A 23,613-nucleotide genomic window follows, 5' to 3' on the forward strand; every position below is an offset into this window, starting at 1 on the left:
AATGACATGAACCAAGCATCGACCCCTCTCCAGTCAAAATGTAAATATACAACTGTACTACAAAGTTTAAAACAAAGTATCATATAACTCTTCCAGTGATGACTGTGTTCACTCAGGATGCTTAAATATTATCACATAAATATTAGAAGTTCTCTTCACAGCCCTACTAAAAAAAGTCAATCCACCAAATATTACTTGTCTGAAGCAATGTTTCCATTGCTGTTTTCACTATGCTATGCCATTTCTCTTAGTGGCCTCAAATAACATCCCCTGATTTTCTAAGAGCTGTCCTTTCTATTCTTCTAAGCCTGTGAAAATTAAAATAAAACTTCCAAAGGGGTAAAGCAAAAGAGAAAAAGCTACAAAAATCTGGTTTGATTTTCCTACGCTTTCCTCCCTCCCTATATCCAAGCAGCTAATCTCCTCTCAAACAGTACAATAGAGCAGCTAGACATAAAGAAAAGGAGATAAAATTGGCCAGCCAGTACATTGTTCTTGCTAATCTGGACCATTTACATAAGGGTTAGAAGGCTTGTTTCATCATTTAAACAGGCTTAAAAGCCTCTTTGCAAATGAGATTTAGTTCCTACAAAAGAATGAATTCTAGCTATTTGGTGAGTTTCTGCTAGACCAGCACTGGGAGCTGACTTGGCAGTAACTACAAGCTACTTCTTTGGCCACATACAGTATAGGCAAAGATTGCTTCCAGCTGCCAAAACTGAAAAGTGTCAAGCTGATTAAATTCTTTCCAGGAGGTGAACAGGATAAGGGGCAGGTTAAGAGGTCAATAATATCAGATCTTAAACTGTACCTGGCCAAACTCTTCCTCTATGCAGGTGCTTTAAAAGTGGCTTTGAATGTTCAGAGCCGTTAAATTTTCTTTGAAAGAGAACGGAATGGTGGACAGTGAATGAAATTCAGAGACAGAAGACATAAAATAGTCTCAAGCTGTGAAGTGAAGACAATCTAAACTCTTTGATTCATTGTTGTTCTGAGTGGCACTGGGCACAGGATAAACTGCGTAACTAACTCCCTTGCCAATATTAGCACAAAAGATCACTGGAAGGAAAAGATGTTCTTAACACAGAAGAGTACAATCTTTGTATCAAAATCTTAGATTTTAAAAATCAAGATCATGTTTATATATACTATACCTATTATGTCTTTTACCTGGCACACCTTGAACAGATGTTCAGTGTGACCTTGGCCTGAGGCTCAGCAGGGTAAGTAGGACGGCCTTGGTTAAATTTGCTCCCAGAAGGTACCAGGGTTGTTACTCCCTCCATTCTTAAATCATTAAGATCCTCTGTAACAACACAAACAATTACAGAGAAAAAAATTAACTCTAGTGGAATTAAGGAGAAAAATTCATATTTTCAGGTATCTGCCATTAGTTTGTTAAGCAAAACAATATATATCCCCTTTGCAAAAATCTAACTACATATATCAATTATTTTTCAAATTATTTCTAGACGTAGTTGGAGACAAATTATGTGTGAAGATTTACAAGAGACACAACGGTGACAGACTGAATATATGGAGAGTGGGCAGAGCACTTATGACCACAGACCACTGACACACAAACTCTGCCATACCCACTGGGGAAGCCAAACTATAACCTCCGCAGCAATCAGCCCTAAATGGTCAGGACTTGGTCAATGACTGCCAGCTCTCCTATTTTTTTCCTTTGTTCTCAACTCAGAACCAACCACACAAAACCAAATATGTTTCAAAACCAATTGCATAAATCCTCCGCTTCTAACGAGTCTGCTTCCAGCTTCCCCATCAACAACCTCCAATCAAAATACAACTGATGTCTTCCCCTTTTTCACTCTCAATGTTTGCTTTCTACCTTCACCTGGGGAGGACAACAGTAAACCTGAATAGTCATGCTCCAAAGGTTTACTGAAGCCCACTTCTATTTTTCCCAGGTCCTTAATCAAGAATGAAAAGACCTAAATTTTCTCTTGAGATTCAGCTCTGTTACAATATGTATATGATCTCCTACTTTTTCAGAGAACAAGGAAGCTTGTAAAAAGGATTCCAATTACTTGCTCTCAGCTTTAGCACTAAAGATACATAAAGTTTCAAAAGATAAATCATAATTTTTACAAAAATCTAATTCATTATTGAAGGCATAACGTATGTGAGAAGGAAAATCACTGTCTTCTGATGACTAAAGATCATAAAAACATCCTAGATACCTCAAAAAACAATCAGGAGGATTGCATGTTTTAATTGGATATTACAAATGAGTGTCAAATAAATTGTTCCTGAGATGGTGACAACTCAGTCTAAATCATGAACAGGCCTTCTGGAATCTGAAGAAGCCTTGTCAACAGGCTTCTTCCATAGGCATCCCAAGTGAAAGCCTTGTTGTCCACTTGTACATAAGCAAACTGGAAAAACACTTAGGGTTTTAACTCAACTTCATGGGAGTCATCAAAAACTTATCACCTTGACCTGGTTACCAAGGCTTATTCCCCTTGTTTAAGAGCCTAGGTGCCAATTCAAAACCTGGTGCTTCTGCAGAGCTAATTACAGGCTCCTCCCTCTTGATCTCATGATTCCTCATGCAATACAGACATTACTACTCCCTCTGAACACACACTTTTCAGCCAGCATTAAACACTCATGAGAGTCTGTTACTCTCTTCCTCTCACATTACTGTTCACCACTAGAACACCCTATTTTTGCTACTCTCCTGCCCCTACCAGAAGAAGTGAACCCATGATTTCCCTACCGCAGTTAGGAAACTTTCTGCACTTCAGTATTTTTAAGAACTGCCATTGAAAACCGTGACCCAATATTATTTGTTGCTGGATCATATTTCAGAACTTTAAACTAGAGGTTATCAAGCAGAGTATGCTACCACTAATTTGTGTGACTATGAAATATAGTCCTCTATTGGAGGTAAAATTAGTCCAGATGGCAGAAATATTGTACGTACTCAACTTCATGGGAGTCATCAAAAACTTGTCCAGTTTGTTAACTGGACAACGACCTCAGAGTAAATATATATACAGGTACAATTAAAAAAAAATACATGACTTTGGCGTGCTCTGAAAACAAAGGGTTTCCTAACTCTGCTAGAACCTCCATCAAACATAGAGAAGATGTTTAAAACACTTTTAGATATACTCCTGCTCCATACAGAGGTAGTTTATTATAAAGATTGAAGCTAATGAAAATATAAACAATACAGAAGCTAAAAGAAATGTTCTAATGGAATATTTTGCTAAAGAAGCAGCCTTAATCAAGGTTATGAACCTATCTAAAATTTTAGAGAATAAATCTCTAGAGTACTTATAAGACACCATTATAAAATATCAATATTTAGCCCCTAATTCTGAAAAAAAAAAGAAAAGAAAAAAAAAGTTCTAGCTTTACTCAGATAATCTCTGGCATTTTTGGTGGCACCAGATGGCTTCAAATGAATACTAATTAAATTCCTCCATGAAATGACTCATCATGGTACAGATAAACTGGTTACAATCTTAAATCTTCAGAGTAGACAGCTGACTGGAGACTTTCAGAGGGAGATAATGACCTCAGAGAGTAGACAGCTTCTGCCCACCATATTGGATCAAGATCTCTGGTGTAACTGCTATTTTGTTTTTCATCTACTTAATTACAGCCATTCTCATTTTCTAAAGACCCCTGGTAGTTACCCACCCACAACGACTCTTTTTCTCTTTCATTTTATTCTTATTAAAATTTCGGATCAGAGCATAATCACTTTCTAACACTAATCTTGGATTATCCTAAATAGTAACCTTCAAGCTCATTGATTGCTGGATATGCTATCCCTCACGAGACTACCATAATCAAAAACCCTTGGAAAATTTTGGTCTCATCAAATGAGACCACAGGGAATTAAAACCAAAGCATTTCCACTTGAACTTACATGGATAAATCAACCTGCGATTTTGCTAGTGTCCCTTTCTCACAAAAAAACCCTATTATTATAATCTATTAATTAGAATCTATGTAATTCTAAATTTGAATTCAACAGGCTTCATAGGAAGATGAGCCAATTACTTGTCACCTGGAAGAGATTAATATAGATTCACATGTGTAACCCAACTAATGAACAGCCTCAATCCAACCTCAGGTCATGAACAATTTCTTTTTTCTGGATCCCTGTGTGTTCCTACCAGATGCTACTTTCCTTGCATCTAGATAGCTAGTCCTGCTTGCTTCATGCACACATACATCATGCACTTTAAAAATAGCATTAGAAATCTTACTGGTACACAGACACCCTAATTCTATAGATCATCAAGGCTGGAAATTTTAACTCTGATGCAAGCTCCTAAATGAGGCCTCCCTTTAATATTCAGGCACTCTACTTGGAGGAGTTACTGATTCATTGTTTATACAAACAACCAAAGCAGTTTCCAGCAATAGGAACCATGCAAACAGAAGACTATAAGACATGTATCACTAATGCTGGCAGAAACTATAAGTGATACTACCTCTACCCTAGATAGAATACAGATCCATCTCAACTGTTGGCAAGAGAGTTGAACAATCGCATTCTTCTGGATTTTTTTTTTCACTAGACATGGTGGTATATGTACCATTGTTGATACTTCTTGCTATACTTGGATCAGTGAAACAGGTAAGGTAGAAAAGTCTACATGTCAGCTTGACAAAAGGCTACTTGGTTCTCTAAGTTTGGTCCTCATGACCTGTGAGATTTGTTTTTCTAGCCTGGGTTGGACAATTCAAGTTCTTGGTTCTGAAGAACAAAGTCAGTCACCCCATTGGCTCTGAAGAACCAGGTCAATATTAAATTGACTTAAATTGTTTTTGTTTTTATCATAGTGTCCACGATGCTGGTACATTGAATTCCATGTGGAGGCTTAAATGCTTGTATGTGGCCACTCTCTCAGCAGATGATTGCAATGATGATGCAACAAAAAAGATGAAAAAGATCTTGTGATACGATTGACTAAGGATACAACAGAACAATCATCAAGTAGTGAAGCTCGGGATCTCTCACCTTACCTTTTGACTAACATCCTTTTGGCAAAAAAGAGAGTGACCAAAGGAAGGGAGATTGAATATACATGCAGACAATCATTTATTTTTATTTTTTATTGAGACAGAGTCTCGCTCTGTCACCCAGGTAAGAGTGCAGTGGTGCAATCTCGGCTCACTGCAACCTCCTCCTCCCAGGTTCAAGCAATTCTCATGCCTCAGCCTCCTAAGTAGCTGGGATTACAAGCACATACCACGATGCCTGGCTAATTTTTTGTATTTTTTTTTTTTAGTAGAGGCAGGGTTTCACTGTGTTAGCTGGGATGGTCTCGATCTCCTGACCTTGTGATGTTCTCGATCTCCTGACCTTGTGATCTGCCCACCTTGCCCTCACAAAGTTCTGGGATTATAGGCGTGAGCCACTGCACCTGCCCAGATCATATGCAGCATTAGAACGTTGACCCACAGTCTCTGCAGCCATTGCCTCAAAACATTCAGGACTTCATCAATAAAGATCAATTTCCCTCGTTTCACCCCTATTTCCAACTCAGAACCAACTGGAGAAAGCCAAATGCACTCCCAAAACCAATTGCATAAGATAGTCTGTTTCTAGTCAGCCCTTCTTCAGTTTTCCCATGCCAACAACTTCCAATCAGAACATATTCAAAGCCTTCCCTTTAAAAATTATTATTATAAAGTTTTCCTACTCCCCCCGCATGCCTTTGGGTCTCTGGTAAATGCAAGTGATAGTGGCTAACTCCCATTCTATAACCAGCTCTGAACAAATAGATAAATGTTCTCTGCTTGTTTTCATTTGTGTAGTCTTCATTTATTTCCACAATGCCAACCTTCAAATATCTAACGGTTTGTCATAGAGAAGAGATATTAGAGTTCCCCCTGTGCCTGCAGAGAAGAAATGTGTATAAGAGGAGAGTGTGTTTCTCATCAATATAACAACCTTTTAACATTTATAGTTGCTCAAAGGCATACTGTACAGTGCTGTGTAGGAGATGTGATTACCCCATTCCTGGAAATGCTAAAAGCAGAGGCTAAATAATTGTTTATAGTGGGCAAATTAGAGTTCTGCAGAAGCATTGTACTAAATGGCTTAATCCAAATCTAAGTTTCCCATACTTTCTCATCATACTTCTATGATTTAGGTACATCTGTTAAAAAGAATATGTTGATTATGTAAAAGAAGAATGTTTGTTTAAATGAAGCAATCACCTTTTGGGGGCCATTTTGTTATGAATTAGAACTAAAAGTTGCTTTCTCTTTTTTTATCTTGGAGCCACAAAGCACACCACACTGACTTATTAATGTCTTTCATACTGATATGAAGAAATTGTGTGGTTAATTCTGGGATAGGGAACCCAGACATGCTGGCCCCTCATTACCTTTGAGGATATGTTCAAAGGCCAAAATCTTCAACTATCTACTTGCTTCTGTACCATTTTTCTACTAATAAGACACAGAATCCTGGTATGGAGCACCATGGCAATTATCTAAGCATTTTTAGATTGTTTGACATATGTAGAGAAGGTAATAAGACATGAATTTTATGACTGCATTTTGATGAACAGTAAAAACTCCCTGCCAGAACTCTCCTTTCATGTGCAAATTTGAGTGTATTTAATGAGAATTTTTGAAGATTTCCCAGCAGCTCCTCACACCCCATCTGGATAGCACCTCTTTTTTCCAGTTCAGAATAACTATCACAGTGTGGGAGAACAGAGAACCCTAGAGTCAGAAGCCTTCTGGAATTCATTTGCTGGTTCACTGGAGACTTCAGAGTGCTGTAAGCTGAAACTGCTTCAACAACTGCTATGGTTCCTGTAGTGTCAGATGTGACTGTGGTGATGGCAGTGAAATTGGCTCCTGCAGTCTTAGAAGAGGCCTCACTCTGAAAAGTATCCATTCATTTTTTCTTTCTTTACAAATACTCATTATTTTAAAGAAGATCAATGAGCTCCTAATAACTACTGAATACTTACCAAGCTCTAAAAGGTGACAGAACCATAAAAAATTTGGTTTGGTCATGGAAGGATACTAATAATCTATGCTAAATATACAAAGAACAAAAATAAAATAAAATAAAATCTAGGTCTCACTAGTTCCATTTCCTTGACAACATTATTTAAGGGAGCAGGTGTCTAGGATTAAGTGATTAAGAGAAGTAAAACCCCAAAAATGCCTAAACTGAGGAAAATTTGGAAAGTTTATGAAAATGGAAAGGGAGAAAAACAAGTAATTTAAGTAAGATTCTGTCTAAGGACTTTTCAATACTGCATAAGTCGAGGGAGGAAATACCAGGGACATATCCTAGATGTAGAAAACTGAGAATCTTTGAATACCAATGGTATTGAAGGAGGTAAAAATATGCCATTCTGGCATGTTGACTATTTTGAGTTAAAGGCATTTGAAATACAGCAGGTGCAAGAAAATTACTCTGACCTTCATTCTATTTCTTAAAAACACAAAAAATGAAATTCCAATGTGAAAGATGCCCACTTATACCACAAGAAAAGCAACATTCTTATCATCAAGGACAAAAAAATTGAGACAGAGAGAATTCTGTACAGATCTTTAAAAATATCTCAACCTGTAAGCCTTCCCATATTATTTATTAGATTCTTCACAATTTACTATTCTTTGTCTGATTCAGTATATAAGTGATTGCCTCTGTTTTTGGATCTTCATTTCCTTTTGAGGGCTCCCATGCCATGTAAAACTGTATTAAGTATTAAATAAATTCATAGGATTTTCTTCTGTTAATTTCTATTGTGTCAATTTAATTCTCAGGCTCAGCCAAAAACCAAAAAACAAAACAAAACAAAACAAAACAAAAATCAAAAAAAAAAAAAAATTCCTGCAAGGGAAAAGGTAAAGTACTGCCTCTCTTATAGTATCAGAATCTTTCTGTCTTTTCTTCCTTCTTTTTTCATTCTTCCTTTCTTTTTTCTACTCTTTCTTTCTTCCTTCCTATTTTGGGACTTCTTTTCTAAGATATTCTCCAAAATATTCTCTACAATATCCAGCCCAGTGCCATAGATATGGAAGATATACCATCTTTGGTTGCAAGTAGATAAAAATTTAGTTTGTTAAGAGGAAATTTGGCAAGCTGGAAATTTCTTAGAAGAAATTAGGAATAGTTTCCACAACAAAGAAATTTGTGATTCTTAAGATAACAGTGGTAAAGAAGGATAATATAAAAATCAACCGATGGGAATTTTAAAAAATATACTTGCTATTTTGATGCTTTTGATGCTTTGAAATTGAACTGTCTAGTAAGTGGGAGAAGAATGTTAAGAAGACAGATAACAAAATATTATGTGATCAACCCCATCCCAGAAGAAAAATAAATGTTTTAACTGTTATAAGAAATACATAAGAAAGCAACTGAGGTTGGGGGGGAAATGCCGGATATTGTTTTTTGGCACTTGGCCCTATTCTTACTAGCTTCCGTGCTCCCCTGTATTGGAGAGGCTAGAAAACTAAGAATTGCATTGATTATATTCTTTTACTATCTAGTTCGCCACATAAGTTTTAGGATTTGTCAAGCAGCTGCAGTAACTAGAAGATTTAACAGGTAGAAGAGAGGTAGAACCACTCATTTTCCTCTAGCAGCAACTCCAATTGGGTGGACTTTGTAGATACAAGGGCTGTTGGTTGATTATTTTTTAAAACTCTCTGTACTTCTATTAATATTACAGAAGATTTATGAAATCTGAAGCAATTTCCTGCAGTTTTCTAACTTCTGGGTAGCAATAGCCAATACCTGCACTGCTGTAGCAGAGGTTCTCCTTGAGGGCTCTGACCTGCAGCAGACTTCTGCTTGGACATTCAGACATCTCCATACATTCTCTGAAATCTAGGTGGAGGCTCCCAAAGCTGAACTCTCGTCTTTTGCACAGCAGCAGGCCCAACACCACGTGGAAGCTGTAAGACTTGGGGATTGCATCCTCTTAAGCCATGGTCTGAGCTGTACCTTGGCCCCTTTTAGCCACGGTTGGAGCTGGAGTGGCTGGGATGCAGGGTACAATGTCCCAAGGCTGAACAGAGGAGCAGGGCCCTGGCCTGACCCATAAAACCATTTTTCCCTACTAGGCTGCCAGGCTTGCGATGGGAGGGGCTGCTGTGAAGATCTCTGACATGCCCTGGAGGTACTTTCCTCATTGTCTTTGCCATTAACATTGGGCTCCTCATTACTTATGCAAATATCTGCAGCCAGCTTGAATTTATTGCCAGAAGATAGGTTTTTCTTTTTTACTGCATGGTCAGGCTGCAAATTTTTCAAACTTTTACAGTCTGCTTCCCTTTAACTTCCAATTTCTGATTTTTTCTTTGTGAACGAATATGGGCGTACACTTTTACCAAAAGCCAGGTCACTTCTTGAATGCTTTGCTGCTTAGAAACTTCTTCTGCCAGATACCCTAAATCATCTTTCTCAAGTTCAAAATTCCACAGACCTCTAGGGCGGGGGCAAAATGCCACCAGTCTCTTTGCTAAGATATAACAAGAGTGACCTCTGCTCCAGTTCCCAAAAAGTTCCTCATCTCCATCTGACACCACCTCAGCCTAGACTTCATTGTCCATGTCACTATCAGAATTTTGGTCAAAACTATTCAACAAGTCTCTAGGAAGTTCCAATCTTTCCCACATCTTCCTATCTTCTTCTGAGTCCTCCAAACTGTTCCAACCACTGCCCATTACCCAGTTCCAAAATTGCTTCCACATTTTTAGGTATCCTTAGGCAGTACCTCATTCCTGGTACCAATTTTATGTATTAGCCCTTTTTCACATTGTATAAAAAACTTCCCGAGACTAGGCAATTTATAAAGGAAAGAGGTCTAACTGACTCACAGTTCCACATAGCTGAGGAGGTCTCAAGAAACTTACAATCATGGCAGATGGTGAAGGGGAAGCAAGACACATCTTACATAGTGGCAGGAGAGAGAGAGCAAGGAGGGAACTTCCAAACACCTTTACACCATCAGATCTCCAGAGAACTCCCTCACTATCAGGAGAACAGCATGGCGTAAACCACTCCCATGATTTAATCACCTCCCACCAGGTCCTTCCCTCCACACATGAGGATTACAATTCAAGATGAGATTTGGGTGGGGACACAGAGCCAAACAATATCAATAGTACTTTCTGAAATATTATGCATCTAATATGATGTAGCCTGAGATGTATAGGGATAGCAGAATGGAATATTAAAACAGAGTTTAGTCTCAGATGATAAAGGGAGATAATCAATGATTATAATAATTATGATATTACTATAATAATCATGCAGGAACATATCAATTCTGTGTTTCAGAAAGATAACTAGCTGGGCACAGTGGTTCGTGCTTGTAATCCCAACACTTTTGGATGGAGGTCAAGGTGGGAGGATCACTTAAGCCCAGAAGTTTGAGACAAGCCTGGCAACATAGTGGGGACTTGTCTTTATTTACTTATTTATTTATTTTTATTTTTGAGATAGAGTCTTGCTCTCTTGCCCAGGCTGGAGTGCAGTGGCATGATCTCGGCTCACTGCAACCTCCACCTCCCAGGTTCAAGTGATTCTCCTGCCTCAGCCTCCTGAGTAGCTGCAGGTGCATGCCACCACCATGCCTGGCTAATGTGTGTATTTTTAGTAGAGATGGGGTTTCCCTATGTTGGCCTGCCTGGTCTCCAACTCCTGACCTCAAGTGATCTGCCCGCTTCAGCCTCTCAAAGTGCTGGGATTACAGGCATGAACCATGAACCTTGGCTGGGGCCTTGTCTTTAAAAAAAAAAAAAAAAAAAATAGCTGGGCATGTTGGGGCATGCCTGTGGTCCCAGCTACTCAGGAGGCTGAGGTGTGAGGATCACTTGAGCCCATGAGGTTGAGGCTGCAGTGAGCTCTGATTGTGCCACTGCACTCCAGCCTAAGAGACAGAGTGAGATCCTGTCTGCAGAAAAAACTGAAATATAATTGTAGGTATATTTATTAAAAACCAATTAAATAAATAAATAATTTGCTAAATTTATAAAAATTAATTGTAGGACTTTTTTGGAATATAGTCAATATTATCAATAATATAACCACTATAAAATGTTCCTCAATGACATAAATATATTCAACTAAAATATTCAGTGAATGAATTAATAAATATATTACCTATAACTATAAGTGCATTTCTTATTAAGATATTTGTACTTAAGACTATACAATTATATATTCAACTAAATATCATGGATATAGTGTATATAGTGAATATATTCAATATACTGTAGAACTATACTGTTGAATTCATGAGTCACTAGTTACATGTTATTACTGAGTGCTTGAAATGTGGCTAGTCTGAACGGAGTTATGCTGCAAGAGTTCAATATACACAGAATTTCAAAGAAATAATACAAATAAAATAATGCAAAATATCTAATTTATAACTTTCCTGTTGACTACATGTTGAAATGATAATATTATGGATATACCAGTTTAAATAAAATGTGCTATTAAAATTAATTTTACCTGTTTCTTTTTCCTTTTTTAATGTGAGTACTAGAAAATTTAAAATTATTACATTGTTTCAATTATATTTCAATTTGTAACTCATTATTTTTCTATTGGACAGTGCTATTTTATGATATATGTCATGAATATATTAATAAAAGTTATATTTTAAAATAAACTCTCCTATGTTCTATTGCTTTATACTAAATAAATATTCCTTACATTGATACAAAGAAGAATACATTCATTGACAATATTTAAGAATAATATTCATGAGGTAAATGCAATCATATTATTGATTCTATTCAAAAGAATATTTTAAAATTATTTGCTATACTCTTATCTGGCTCTGTTTTCTTTCTAAAGCCCTTATCATTACTTCACTTTGTACACACATACACACATACGCATGCCCTTATCATTACTTCACTTTGTACACACATACACGCACGCACTTAAACATAAACACACATTTACACACAGACACATATATACACACACACCTATTACATTTATTTTAAAATATCTTTTTCTTTTCTGACACCTTAGAATAGAAACTTGATCTTTCTCATTTATTATTATAATCTCAGTTTCTTAGAAGTATGTCTAGCACAGAGTAGGCATTCATTGATATTTGTTGACCATAAGATTTTGTATAATTTGATAATTAATTAATTGATCATCTGATAAATTAATCTTTACATAGGATTGACTTTTGGAATGTTAGTTTTTGGAGGAATACATTTGTTGCACTTAACAGCCACTGGAAAAATTTTAAAAACTGGAAAAGGGAGATGTGGCAGGAAGCAGGGACCAGGAGTAAGAAGAGAAAGAAATGTATTGAAACGTAATTTCAGAGGAAGATTCAGTAGGATGTAGAGAACAATTGAATGTGCCATCTGAACAGGTTTCTCCATCTTACCACTTTTAGGGAATACAGGAAGAGACGGTGTTTTTGGTTTCACGCATGCTGAGATAGAGCTATCTTCAAGATATACATATGGACGTCTGGTAGACACTCAGAGGGACAAGTCTGGATCTAGTGAAGGAGTTTGGAATGGAGCTATAGACCATCTGGCTGAGAAAACCTGGTATAATTATCATCCCAGTAGTTAAAGTTGAGTAGTGACACTCCTTGCAACTATTTTTACAAGTAAAATGTGTGCATTATATGAATGTTATATTTAAGAACTTATAAAGAAGAGAGTACTACATTTTTTTTTCTTTTTGTACTAGGAAGCTCAAAGTAGTAATTTGTTTTTAAACATACCCTTTAAAAGTGTGTTGTATTGAGGAAAATGAACTAATTTATGACCAAAGACATGTGAGCTTTTCATCTTTACACAATAGCAAATAACCAAGAATTAATCAAACAAAAAAAGTGTTTTGATTTAATTTAAGGAAATAACAGCTGCCTAGATGAAATAATCCCAGGACATTCATTCAAATGTAATCTATGAAATAATTTGCAGCTGCTTGAACTAGACAATGTGGGAGATGAGTGAATTTTCACATCTGTTTCAAGGAACTTTTTAACTAAAATTAAAAGCTTTCCAAACATTAGTCCCTTCACAGTGATTCAGCGATGGGTTACACAAGAATTTTATGGCAGTTTTTCCCTGAATTGCAATTGGTTTGTTGATTTATATCAATAAAGCTGATTTGGTCAAAGGTTTTAAGCAGCTGTTATATATTCTGAGTGAATTATTAAAAATAAAGCAAATGTTAAGAAAACAGATTGGGACTTAGACAAGTTTGAAATAAAACGTGTATGAAAACATTTTTGTTATGTGAGACAGCTATAGTTCCTAAAAAGGGGAAAAGAAAAAAAGGAGAACGAAACATAATTCACTTTGTTGGGACATATTCTGGTTGAAAGATGAAGGAAAGATGTTCAGGCCATGTTTCTGTTGGTTCTCTATTTTTACAATCGTACCTTAAATATGAATTCAGCATTCTTCTTTAGTACCTCAGAATAGTACAACTTCAAGCTCATAAATAATCAAGCTTATAAATAATAAGAACAAAATACATGTCAGAAATTATAGGTTTTAACTTTTTAGGTTAACCTTAGTTTAAAAACAATTTAAGTTAGAATTGCATTTGGAAAAAGAGGGTCTGGTGGAATTTAAGTGCTGCATTGAAATTTTCCATTTTAATAACATAAGAGTAAGTAGGTTACAGAATATTTACTCTTCTTGACCACATGAGATCAATAAAGAAAGAAAGTGATTAGACTAATTAAGTTAGGGAAAATGTTTATATACATTTAAATTTACATATATTCCATGTCTTCTCTTGTTAAGTGAAAAGAGTAAAAAATTTTCTGAGGTTTTCTTTGTTACTTACCAGTTCCTTTTTAATTTCTTTGAATGTAACCATCAATAGTCAAACTCAATAGCCAAACCCAGGATGACCACAGACTTTTGTAAAAATTTGTAGACTAGAATTTGTTTGCTTAGATTGCAAATGAATCACAAGACTTCTGCTAATTGAACCCCTCATTATTTAAATTGTGAAGGCTCTTCTGTTAGTCAGAAAAATAAAGACATCTGGGAGTGGTTTTCTTCTTCCAATCTGGAAGAAAATACCAGTTCAAGCAAATTCAAATCCAAACACTCCCCAAAACTGGGTTTCTGCATCAGAGTGCATCTTTATTATTCTCAGTTTTCACACACCACAAATACAAAAGATTATATTGTGTACACTTTGTTTCCTGTAACTTTTGTCACCCTGTGAAGGTTTGACAGACAGAGGTTAGAGATTGTGAACAATTCTCTTTCATAAAAATCACAGAAACTCCTGGCATGTGAACTCATGTCAGGGGAGGGTTATGCCTTGCCTGGTGTAACTGAAAGCCCAGTAATAGCTTTAATTGAAGTGCAACACATTGTAAGCAACACAAAAATCTAGAGACAATGTCAGAGGAGGAGTTGTTGTCTCAGGGACCAGATTTTGAGGGGCAGTAGGAGAAGGCCATGGAAAGGAGACCAGCACAGAGGGTAGAAGGGTTCAGGAATACAACTGGAAATCAGAGTGAGGAAAGTCAGGCAGAACGTTCAGAGTGTTGACCTGGAGAAGGCAAGGATGGTACCTAGGTAGTCATCAGGAGAGGTTGGTTAACCTAAAAGACTAGGATTATGTAAATTATTGATTATTGTAAGATGATGGGTAAAAATGTGTAATTTTTTGCAAATATGAAAAACACCGCAAAATCTTGCAAAAGCTCATCATTTTAATTACTATTTTAAAGTATATTTATTCAATTCGAATTCTCCCAGGACACTTCTCTGGATAAAAAATCTTATATATTTAATATTTCTTGAGAGTTAAGTCAGTCTTTTTGAAAAGCTTTTCTCACCCCAGCATTTTATTTATGGAATTTTTGCTGGCCCTTTTAGGTACCACTATATTACAGAAAGCATTATTTCAGTTACTATAAATGATACATCAAACATATTTATTCTTTTTAGTTTCTAAACTAATTGCTGACCCTATTTAATAGAATTTTTATGCTTCTACAGCCCCTGTGTCAATAAATAAGATCCTATGTTGAGAACTTCCTATGTGTACTTTATTAATGTGTTGACTGCTCATGCATTTTGGCCATAAACCTAATAATCGAACCTTGTATCATAGTTGATGATATTTTGATTCTTGATCCAAACTACAAATATTAATTGAGCTCATTTTTATAAGTGCTTCTGCGTTGGGTTACGTAATATGCTAACTCAAAAAAGCCATTTGGAGAGACAAATGTATTATGTACTAATTGCTACAATCCCTATTTTAGCAGTTAACTTTTCTGCATCCATGCTCTAAATTTGTCATTAGTAAAGTTCAGACTCTGTCTGAAGTCAGTTTACTTTATATACAACACAAATGCACAAAACTAAATTGACATATTAGTGGATTTCAGTTCAGGATTTAATTTTAGTTTATTTTGTCTTTGATTTCAAATGGAACAAGATTTGGATGGTGAACATCTCCCACTCTCCCATTCCTTTCTTTCCTTGTATTCTGTCTTTGTATTTGCTTAAGTCCTAAGCTCTGACACTACTGTTCCTTCACTAAACCCTTAATTTTGCATACCTCTTTTGCTTCAATTTTCCTCCATTTGATGTCCTTTCTACTTCACTTCCCTTCCTCTCTCTCATCTCCACATGGATTTTAAACATTGCTCTCTTGCAAAAAAATCAAACTAATATTTATGAAAGGTATAGTTGAACTTTGTGTTATTAATATTGAGATTTTCAATGCATCAAGCAACATTCTTAATGAAGCAAATTTTAACCAACTAATGCTCATAAAGTAAAAAATATATCATTACACCAGTCACATTTGTCAAGGTTCTAAATCCAATGTGGTTAATCTGAAATGACATTAAGTTTCATAGCTATCCTCATCATCTCCCCTCCAAACTTCCTTCATTTCTGTCTCATGCTCAGCACTTTGGAATAAATAAAAAAAGAATCAAATTTGGAGACAAATTCAAAAGAAGACCCTTGCTGGCCATATACTAAAATTGCTGTTGATGTATATCGGCCATAGTTGCCAACTCACACTCCCTTGTGGTGTGCCACAGGGAGGAGCAGGCACATGACATACCTTTCCCACTGCTGAGATGCAAGCCACACGCCACAAGATGTTGCCTCCCTGTCTGACACATTGTAAATCCATTTTCCATTCTGTGCTGCTTTCTTGGAATTCACATGCTGTTCTCATCCCTTACACTTCATGCCACAAAACATCGCCACCCTAAGTGGAATTTTACAAGACCATTTTCAATTCTGTTTCATTTTCTTGGAGAGTTGCCTCTGTGAGCTCTTCCTTAATAACATCTCATGCAGCATTCTGTCACCTCACAACCTCATCTCACTTCCCACATTAGATACATATTTTGAATTTCCTAAAAGTGAGTATTTGGTGATAAGAGAAAACTTAAAAATTAAAAATATAAAAAGGTATCAATTAGCTACATAATATATTCCTTTTATCCAGCAGCCCTAGCCTCTTTCTATACTGGGAGCAGGCCAAGAATATTACTGCCCTGAGGTCTCTTGTACTTGCTCCCTTCTCAACCCCGGAAGCCTTTACCTAGCTAACCCATACTGTGTTCTCTCCCTACATTCATGTCTGCTCAAAGTTCACCTTCTAAGAGATCTCCTTGACTATTTTATGTAAGAGAGCATCCTCTATCATTCTTTATTCTGTTATACTTCTTTATCCCCATAGCATTTATTATCTCCTGAAATTACATTATAAATTTATTGTTCATCATCTATTTACTAATAAGTTATCAGGAGGCAGCCTGGGCAATGTAGTAAATACCAGCTATACAAAAAAAAAAAAGAAAGAAATTAGCTGAGCATGGTGGCACATGCCTGTGGTCCCCACTACTCGGGAGGCTGAGGAAGAAGGACCATTTGATTCCCAGAGGTCGAGGCTGCAGTGAGCTGTGATCGTGCCATTGCATTTTTTGTGACAGAGTGAAACCCTGTTTCAAAAAATAATAAATAAATAAATAAATTCCCAGGAGGGCAGGAACTGTCTATATTCGCTGCTGTATCGCTATTTCCTAGAATTGTCCTTGAAATATCAAAGCACACTAGTTATATATTGAATGAATGAGTGAATGATCACAACACCATGATATACATGTCATTATTGTCTCCATTTTATAGATAAGGCATATTACAGATAAGATCCCTTAGAAAGTCTAAAGGGTTTGCCTAAGGCACCCAAGTATTAACTGGAAGAGACAAGAATTGAAGTTTGATCTGTCTAAATTTAGAGCTGAGGGTCAGCTTTTATGTATATACCGCTGAGGTGTTATACATGCACCTTCTACAGATGATTTCTCAAACTAGTGTTTTTGTTAGCTAACATAATATTATTTGTCTTCTGTGTTTCAATTCATACCAAGTTATATCTACTTAACTCTGTGTGTGAGAAACTACTCTCCAATTTCAATTTTTTTTTTTTTTTTTTTTTTGAGACAGAGTCTCCCTCCGTCCCCCAGGCTGGAATGCAATGGCGTGATCTTGGCTTATTGCAAGCTCCGCCTCCCAGATTCAAGTGATTCTCCTACCTCAGCCTCCCAATTAGCTGGGATTACAGGCATGCACCACCACGCCCAGCTAATTTTTTGCATCTTTAGTAGAGATCGGGTTTCACCATGTTGACCAGGCTAGTCTCAAACTCCTGACCTCATGATCCACCTGCCTCAGCCTCCCAAAGTGCTGGGATTACAGGTGTGAGCTGCCGCGCACAGCCCAATTTCACATTTTTGGAGGAAAAATATCATTTGTTGAGTGTCTACTGTGTTTCAGTCACTCTCTTAGGTACTGCAATGGACTGAACATTTCTGTTCCTACCAAAATTCAGAGGTTGAAATCCTAAGCCCTGATGTGAAGGTATTAGGAGGTGGGCCCTTTGGGAATAATTAGGTCATGTGAGTGGAACACTCATGAATAGGATTAGTGTCCTTATAGGAGGGACCCCAGTGAGCTCTCTCACCTTCTTTCTGCCACCCAAGGATTAAAAAAAAAGACAGTGGTCCACAACCCAGAAGAGGGCCTTCATCAGACCCCAACCATGCTGGCACCCTGATCTCAGACTTCCAGCCTCCACAACTGTAAGAAATAAATTTCTCCTGTTGATAAGCCACCCAGTCCATGGTACTTTGTTCAGCCAAATGGACTAAATGCTTTCAAATGTTACACCTTATTTTCTCCCATAAAACAACATCCAAGGCAGTGGTTGTCAACCATGGGTGATTTTTTCCTCCCCTTAAAACAAGGGAACATTGGGACAATGTCTGGAGACATTTTCTATTGTCATAACTGAGGGTGGGGTGGGGAGTGCTACTGTGATCTAGTTGGTAGAGGCCAGCCCCCAACAAGTAAGAATTATCCAGCCTAAAATGTAAACAGTGCTAGGTTGAGAACCACTGCTGTAAGGATTGTCAAATGCCCTATTTATTGCATTACAGGCAGGTACTATATACGAATAAAATGCATAGATATAAGACAATAAAGAGTGTAAGCTGAGGACTGGGCAACTCTTTTGAAAGTGTTTAATGTGTGGGACAAACAACTGTGTAGGCCAGGTTCGGCTAAGCAATCTGACATTTGGTTAATAGAGTTTAGTTTGATCAAGTTACACAGCTAGTATGTGGTATAGTCTGGATTTGAACACAAAGGCAATGTTCTTCCAACCATAACACAATAACCTGTTCACACTACATTGCTGATTCACTCTACCTTACACAAAGAAGACTTGCTCCATAAGGGTCTCTGTTTTTACCATAACACCAGCCCAGTATTTCATCAGATACCCCATCACAAATGACATCTACGAACATTTTATGGAAAATGTCATGACACTATGAAAGAGACAGTTAAATTGAATTTTGCATAGCAAAACTTCCCCCAAATCATCTTTAAACATCTTTGCTCTTTCACCAATTTTTGTTCCCCGTGGCTACTCCATATTTTGCATCTCATCTTTTTTATTTTTTATTCTCTCAACTTTCCTAACTTCAGTTTCATCTCCAGTCCTTTTGAACTACAATTGATCTCACTCTGTTTACGCAGCCACTAAATACCATGACTAACAAAACAAAGATGCTATCTTGAGATTTATCTTCCTTATGAAATATTGTCTCTTATGCCCACTTACTGCAATGCCTTTGCTATTATGAAAGTCTCAAGCTCATTGCCATACCATCAACCTACCACACTGCTATATAAGCAACACAAAAAGCACATATGTTCTGGTCCCTTTCTCACTTACAACTTTTTTTTTTTTTCCTTTAAGAGCGTCATATGTCAGAAAGAAAACAAGAGGAAGAGGTTAGTAGATATTAATATGCTGAACACACTTGTGTCAGGATGACTTTAAGATGGCCCCATGATCCCTGCTTTCCTCCCTCATTGAAAGTCATCTGGATGTAGTGACTTGCTTTTAACTGAAGAATGCTGTCAAGTTGATTGGACTTCACTTCTGTGATTCAGTTACAAGACACTGACTTCCATTTCTGCCGGCATACTTTATTACTTTCTTGGCTTGCACACTTGTGTGAAACAAGTTGCAATACTGGGAGGCCACACCACAAGGAACTGAAGGTGGCCTCTGGCCAATGATCAGCTAGGAACTGACACCCACAGTTCAACAACACTTAATGAACTGAATTCTGTCAACAACTGTGTGACCTTGGAGACAGATCCTTCCCAGTTGAGTTTCAAAAGAGACCCCCTGAGCCCTGGCTGGCATCTTGATCACAACCACGTGAGATGGCCTGAAGTAGAAGACCCAGCTAAGCTGTGCCTAGAGTCCCGACCCACAGACACTGTGGGATAATAAATGGGTGTTGTTTTAAGCTGCTAAGTATATGATCATTTATTGCACAGCTATAAATAATGAATGCAACACTCAAGCAATTTTTCTTTTCCCCAAATTACTTAGAAGAAAATTCTTAGTGAAGTCTTGAAGAATTACTTCAGTGAGCAGTTTTGCCTTGACTAACCCAAGTTGAAGATCAGGTGAGACTTACATATAGAAGAAAAACAGTTAAGATTCCAAACCATCTTAAGACACCTGGGCATTCAAATTATTCCCTAAAATATTTTTCCTAGTTATAAAATGGCAAGCAAAATTATGAATTAAAGACTGACAGCTATCAAATGTTAATATTTGGCCAAATTTATGACATAACCAAGTTGACCATAGAATATTTTATATAGAGTTTACAGTTTTGCTATTTTAAATTATTTATAAAAGTCTAAATTATTTATAAACGCTGAAATTTTCTCTTTTGTGTTGTAGTGTTTATTACAGCTATGTTGTATTGATGCTGTGTCTTAAATTCAAACCACAATTATAACATCGTTTGGGTAGGAAAAATATGATCCAGTTTGTGAGTCTCTGATCCAACATGTGGTTTTTACAAACATATTCTGACAAAAAGTGGAGTCAACTTGTCACAGCTTTTCATAGAAGACACACACACACACAAAGACTGCTGGAGCACCAAAGCACCACGTGCCCCACTTTGTCCCCACTGTCCCAGCTCAACATTTCTGGATGGACTCCAGCCATGGCTTAGATAAAGCCACAGCCAGAGGAGTACACATCTTGTACTTCTTCTGGGGTTCATCTCCTAGAACTTTTGAAATTATGAAGAACACTTTTCATATAAAACATATTGAATAGATTTCCAGATCCAATTTCAATATATTGGTGTTCCCACATCCAGGCAAATATTTATGTATTTCTAACTCTATGGATCACTATTTCCGCATATAAACAACTCCCTCCATTCCACGAGGCTTGACTTATTTACAATCTCTAAAATACTTTCAGAGTGCCCCAAAACAAACTACAATTAGGATGGATAAAAAATCTAGTATCTATTTTCTAGAAATAATCTGACCTTGCTCTCAAACCTCCATCTTATTGGGTAATGGGGGGGAAATAAAAAGCTAAAACTAAATTAATGGACACTTATTTCTGCCATCTACAGTTATCTTCTTTTTCCTCTGGCTTAAACATTTTCTTTTTCTTTTTTTTTCCCCCAGTAAACTTAGTCTTTTTTTTTTTGGACACAGATATAGTTGAATTTAGGTTCAAAATCCCTAAAAAGACTCCTTTTCTGTTTTCAAGTTTCATTTTTCCTTCTTGCCACTCTAGGTGGCATCTGGCTGTAAGGGGAAGCTAATGTGTCCTCAGGGCAGTGGACAGCAAGGGAGCGCCTCTCCGTGCAGGACCTGAGGCCATCTTTTGTGTTCCTTGCTCACTCTGGTAATACAGCTCTTCTCCCTGGTGACTAGACCCAGCCTGTCCTCAGCATGGCCAGGAGCCTGGTACGCATCCCTCTACCACTGACTCAGCTCACCTTCACTCCCAGACCCTCTGAATGCCAACCCCAACCTCTTCCTGGACTCTGGCCTAGGCTGGGATGCCACACCCTCTGGTGTGAGGTCCCTTTGCGCCTCATTAAGTCAGTCCCATTATTCTCAATTTCCAGTTATCCTCCAGGTCCCACTCAGAGCACACAGGAACTGGGGGCTCCTCCCTGTCACATAGGAGCTCAGGAAATATTGGAAGTGCTATCCCTACCCCATCTGGCTAGTCTCTTTCTCTTCACCCCATTTCACCCTGCACTTCCGTGCTGTGTGAATACAGAATGGAAATCAATGGCCCAAGAGCTCCCATATTTTCCATCAATCAGTCTGAGGTTTTTGAATAAAGATTCTGTCACCTTCCTCTTCACTTCTAATCCTCTTCACTCTATTTCTACACCCTACACACCCAGGTTTTCTACTCTGAGGAGTAAATGAGAACATTTATCTGTGACCTAATTTTGTCTTTTTACCTTTTTTCCTACTGGCCAGAAATTATAAGGGCTTTTCTCTTTCACTGTATCAGCTGGGTACCTTCCTTATATCCGTATTTTGCTAAATTGTGACTATGATTTATAATTAAACCTCTGAGGAGCTTTGCATTAGAGACACAAAGGGAGAACATGTGGAATTAGGAAAATTCCAAAATTCTCTCTCCACAGGTCTTTCTTTAAGACGAATATGTACCTGTGCCCTCAAAGAAGTTAGCTTTGAAACATAAAACTGACCAGTAAGTAACCTCCTTATTTTAGATGTTACCTTTTCTTCCTGGAGGTGATAGCTTCATTGTGGTCAAAATCAGCAGAGAAACATAATATAAAATTAAAACATGATTCAAAATTTAGAAAAATACATTGGTTCAAGGGCAAAATATTATCCCTATGGTTCACGATAACCAGGTTCCCTGCATGCCTTGTTTATTACAGCCTGCCTGTCCGTGCTCAGGTTTCCCTCTCATCTGCAAAAGCTTCTCATGATTTATCTGCCAATAAAAATTCAACCTCTCCTTTATTTATGTATTTATTTTTATTTATTTGATATAAGGTCTGTCTCTCATTCAGGCTGGAGTGCAGTGGCGTGATCTTGGCTCACTGAAACCTCTGTCTCCCAGGCTCAAGTGATCCTCCCACCTCAGCTTTTCAAGTAGCTGGGACTACAGGCACATGCCACCATGCCCAGATAATTTCTGTATTTGTAGTAAATGAGATTTCACCATGTTGCCCAGGCTGGTCTCAAACTCCTGAGCTCAAGCGATCCCCAGGCCTCAGCCTCCCAAAGTGCTGGGATTACAGGTGGAGCCACAGTGCCCAGCCCAACCTCTCCTTTAAAGTTCAGCTCAAACATCAGCCCTCCATGAAGACTTTTCCATCCCCCTAGCTCTCAGTAATTATCTCTTTCCATTGGTCTTCAGTAACACATTATCCATGGTATTTAAAACTTAATTAGACATTATATCTTTAACTATATATTAAAATATTTCATTATAAATATTTGTCTATTATTCTTTTACTCAAACATCCATTATTGAAGGCTGACACAAATGTGAGTACCATCTGCCTTTTGTCTGCTCCCCTCTAGATCCATTTGAACTCTCACTAGTTTGAGAAAAAGCTTTTAAGCTATTTGCTGATTTTATAGTTCTTAGATTCATTCACATTATTTTGATTTGTAAAAATAAAGTACTAGATAAAAGGCCAGGTAGAGTGGTGCATGCTTATAATCCCAGCACTTTGGGAGGCTGAGGCAGGAGGATTACTTGAGCCCAGGAGTTTCAGACCACCTGAGCAACATAGAGAGGCCCTGTCTCTACAGAAAATCTAAACATTAGTAGAGCATTGTGTTGTGCACCTGTGGTTCCAACTACTTGGGAAGCAGAGGTGGGAGGATCCGTTGAGCCTGGGAAGCAGGTTTCAGTGAGCCAAGATCACACCACTGCACTCCAGCCTGGGTGACAGGGAAAGACCCTACCTTAAAAATAATAATAAGATGTTCAACCTTTGGCAAAAATAAAGAACTATATTTAGATAAAGAAATGGGAAAGAGGAAAATGGGAGACTAAAATATCTAAAGAATAAACTAATGTTATTCTTACCATGGAATGAAGGGCCTTCAGTATTTATGTCAGTGGCATAACTTTAATCATTACTCTTGCAATTTTATTAAGAAAAAAGAGACAGACCATGAGTTTAAACATCCCTGAAAATTATTTTAAGAAAATTGATATCCATTTGAGAC

The 23,613-nt window shown here is 37.4% G+C and overlaps 1 protein-coding gene across 5 annotated transcripts in view; it reads right to left on the reverse strand.

Moving 5' to 3' along the window:
- The window catches only part of C7H8orf34 (chromosome 7 C8orf34 homolog), a 486,354-nt gene that overhangs the window by 181,301 nt on the left and 281,440 nt on the right, over positions 1–23,613 (reverse strand). For all 5 annotated transcript variants that reach the window (XM_031013951.3, XM_031013950.3, XM_031013949.3 and 2 more), the window contains one exon: positions 1,171–1,306. In XM_031013951.3, the coding sequence (XP_030869811.2) occupies positions 1,171–1,306 (136 nt within the window). The remainder of the gene's footprint in view (positions 1–1,170; positions 1,307–23,613) is intronic.

This window comes from Gorilla gorilla, chromosome 7 (genome assembly GCF_029281585.2).
Source record: "Gorilla gorilla gorilla isolate KB3781 chromosome 7, NHGRI_mGorGor1-v2.1_pri, whole genome shotgun sequence".
In the NCBI taxonomy this organism is placed as follows: Eukaryota; Metazoa; Chordata; class Mammalia; order Primates; family Hominidae; genus Gorilla; species Gorilla gorilla.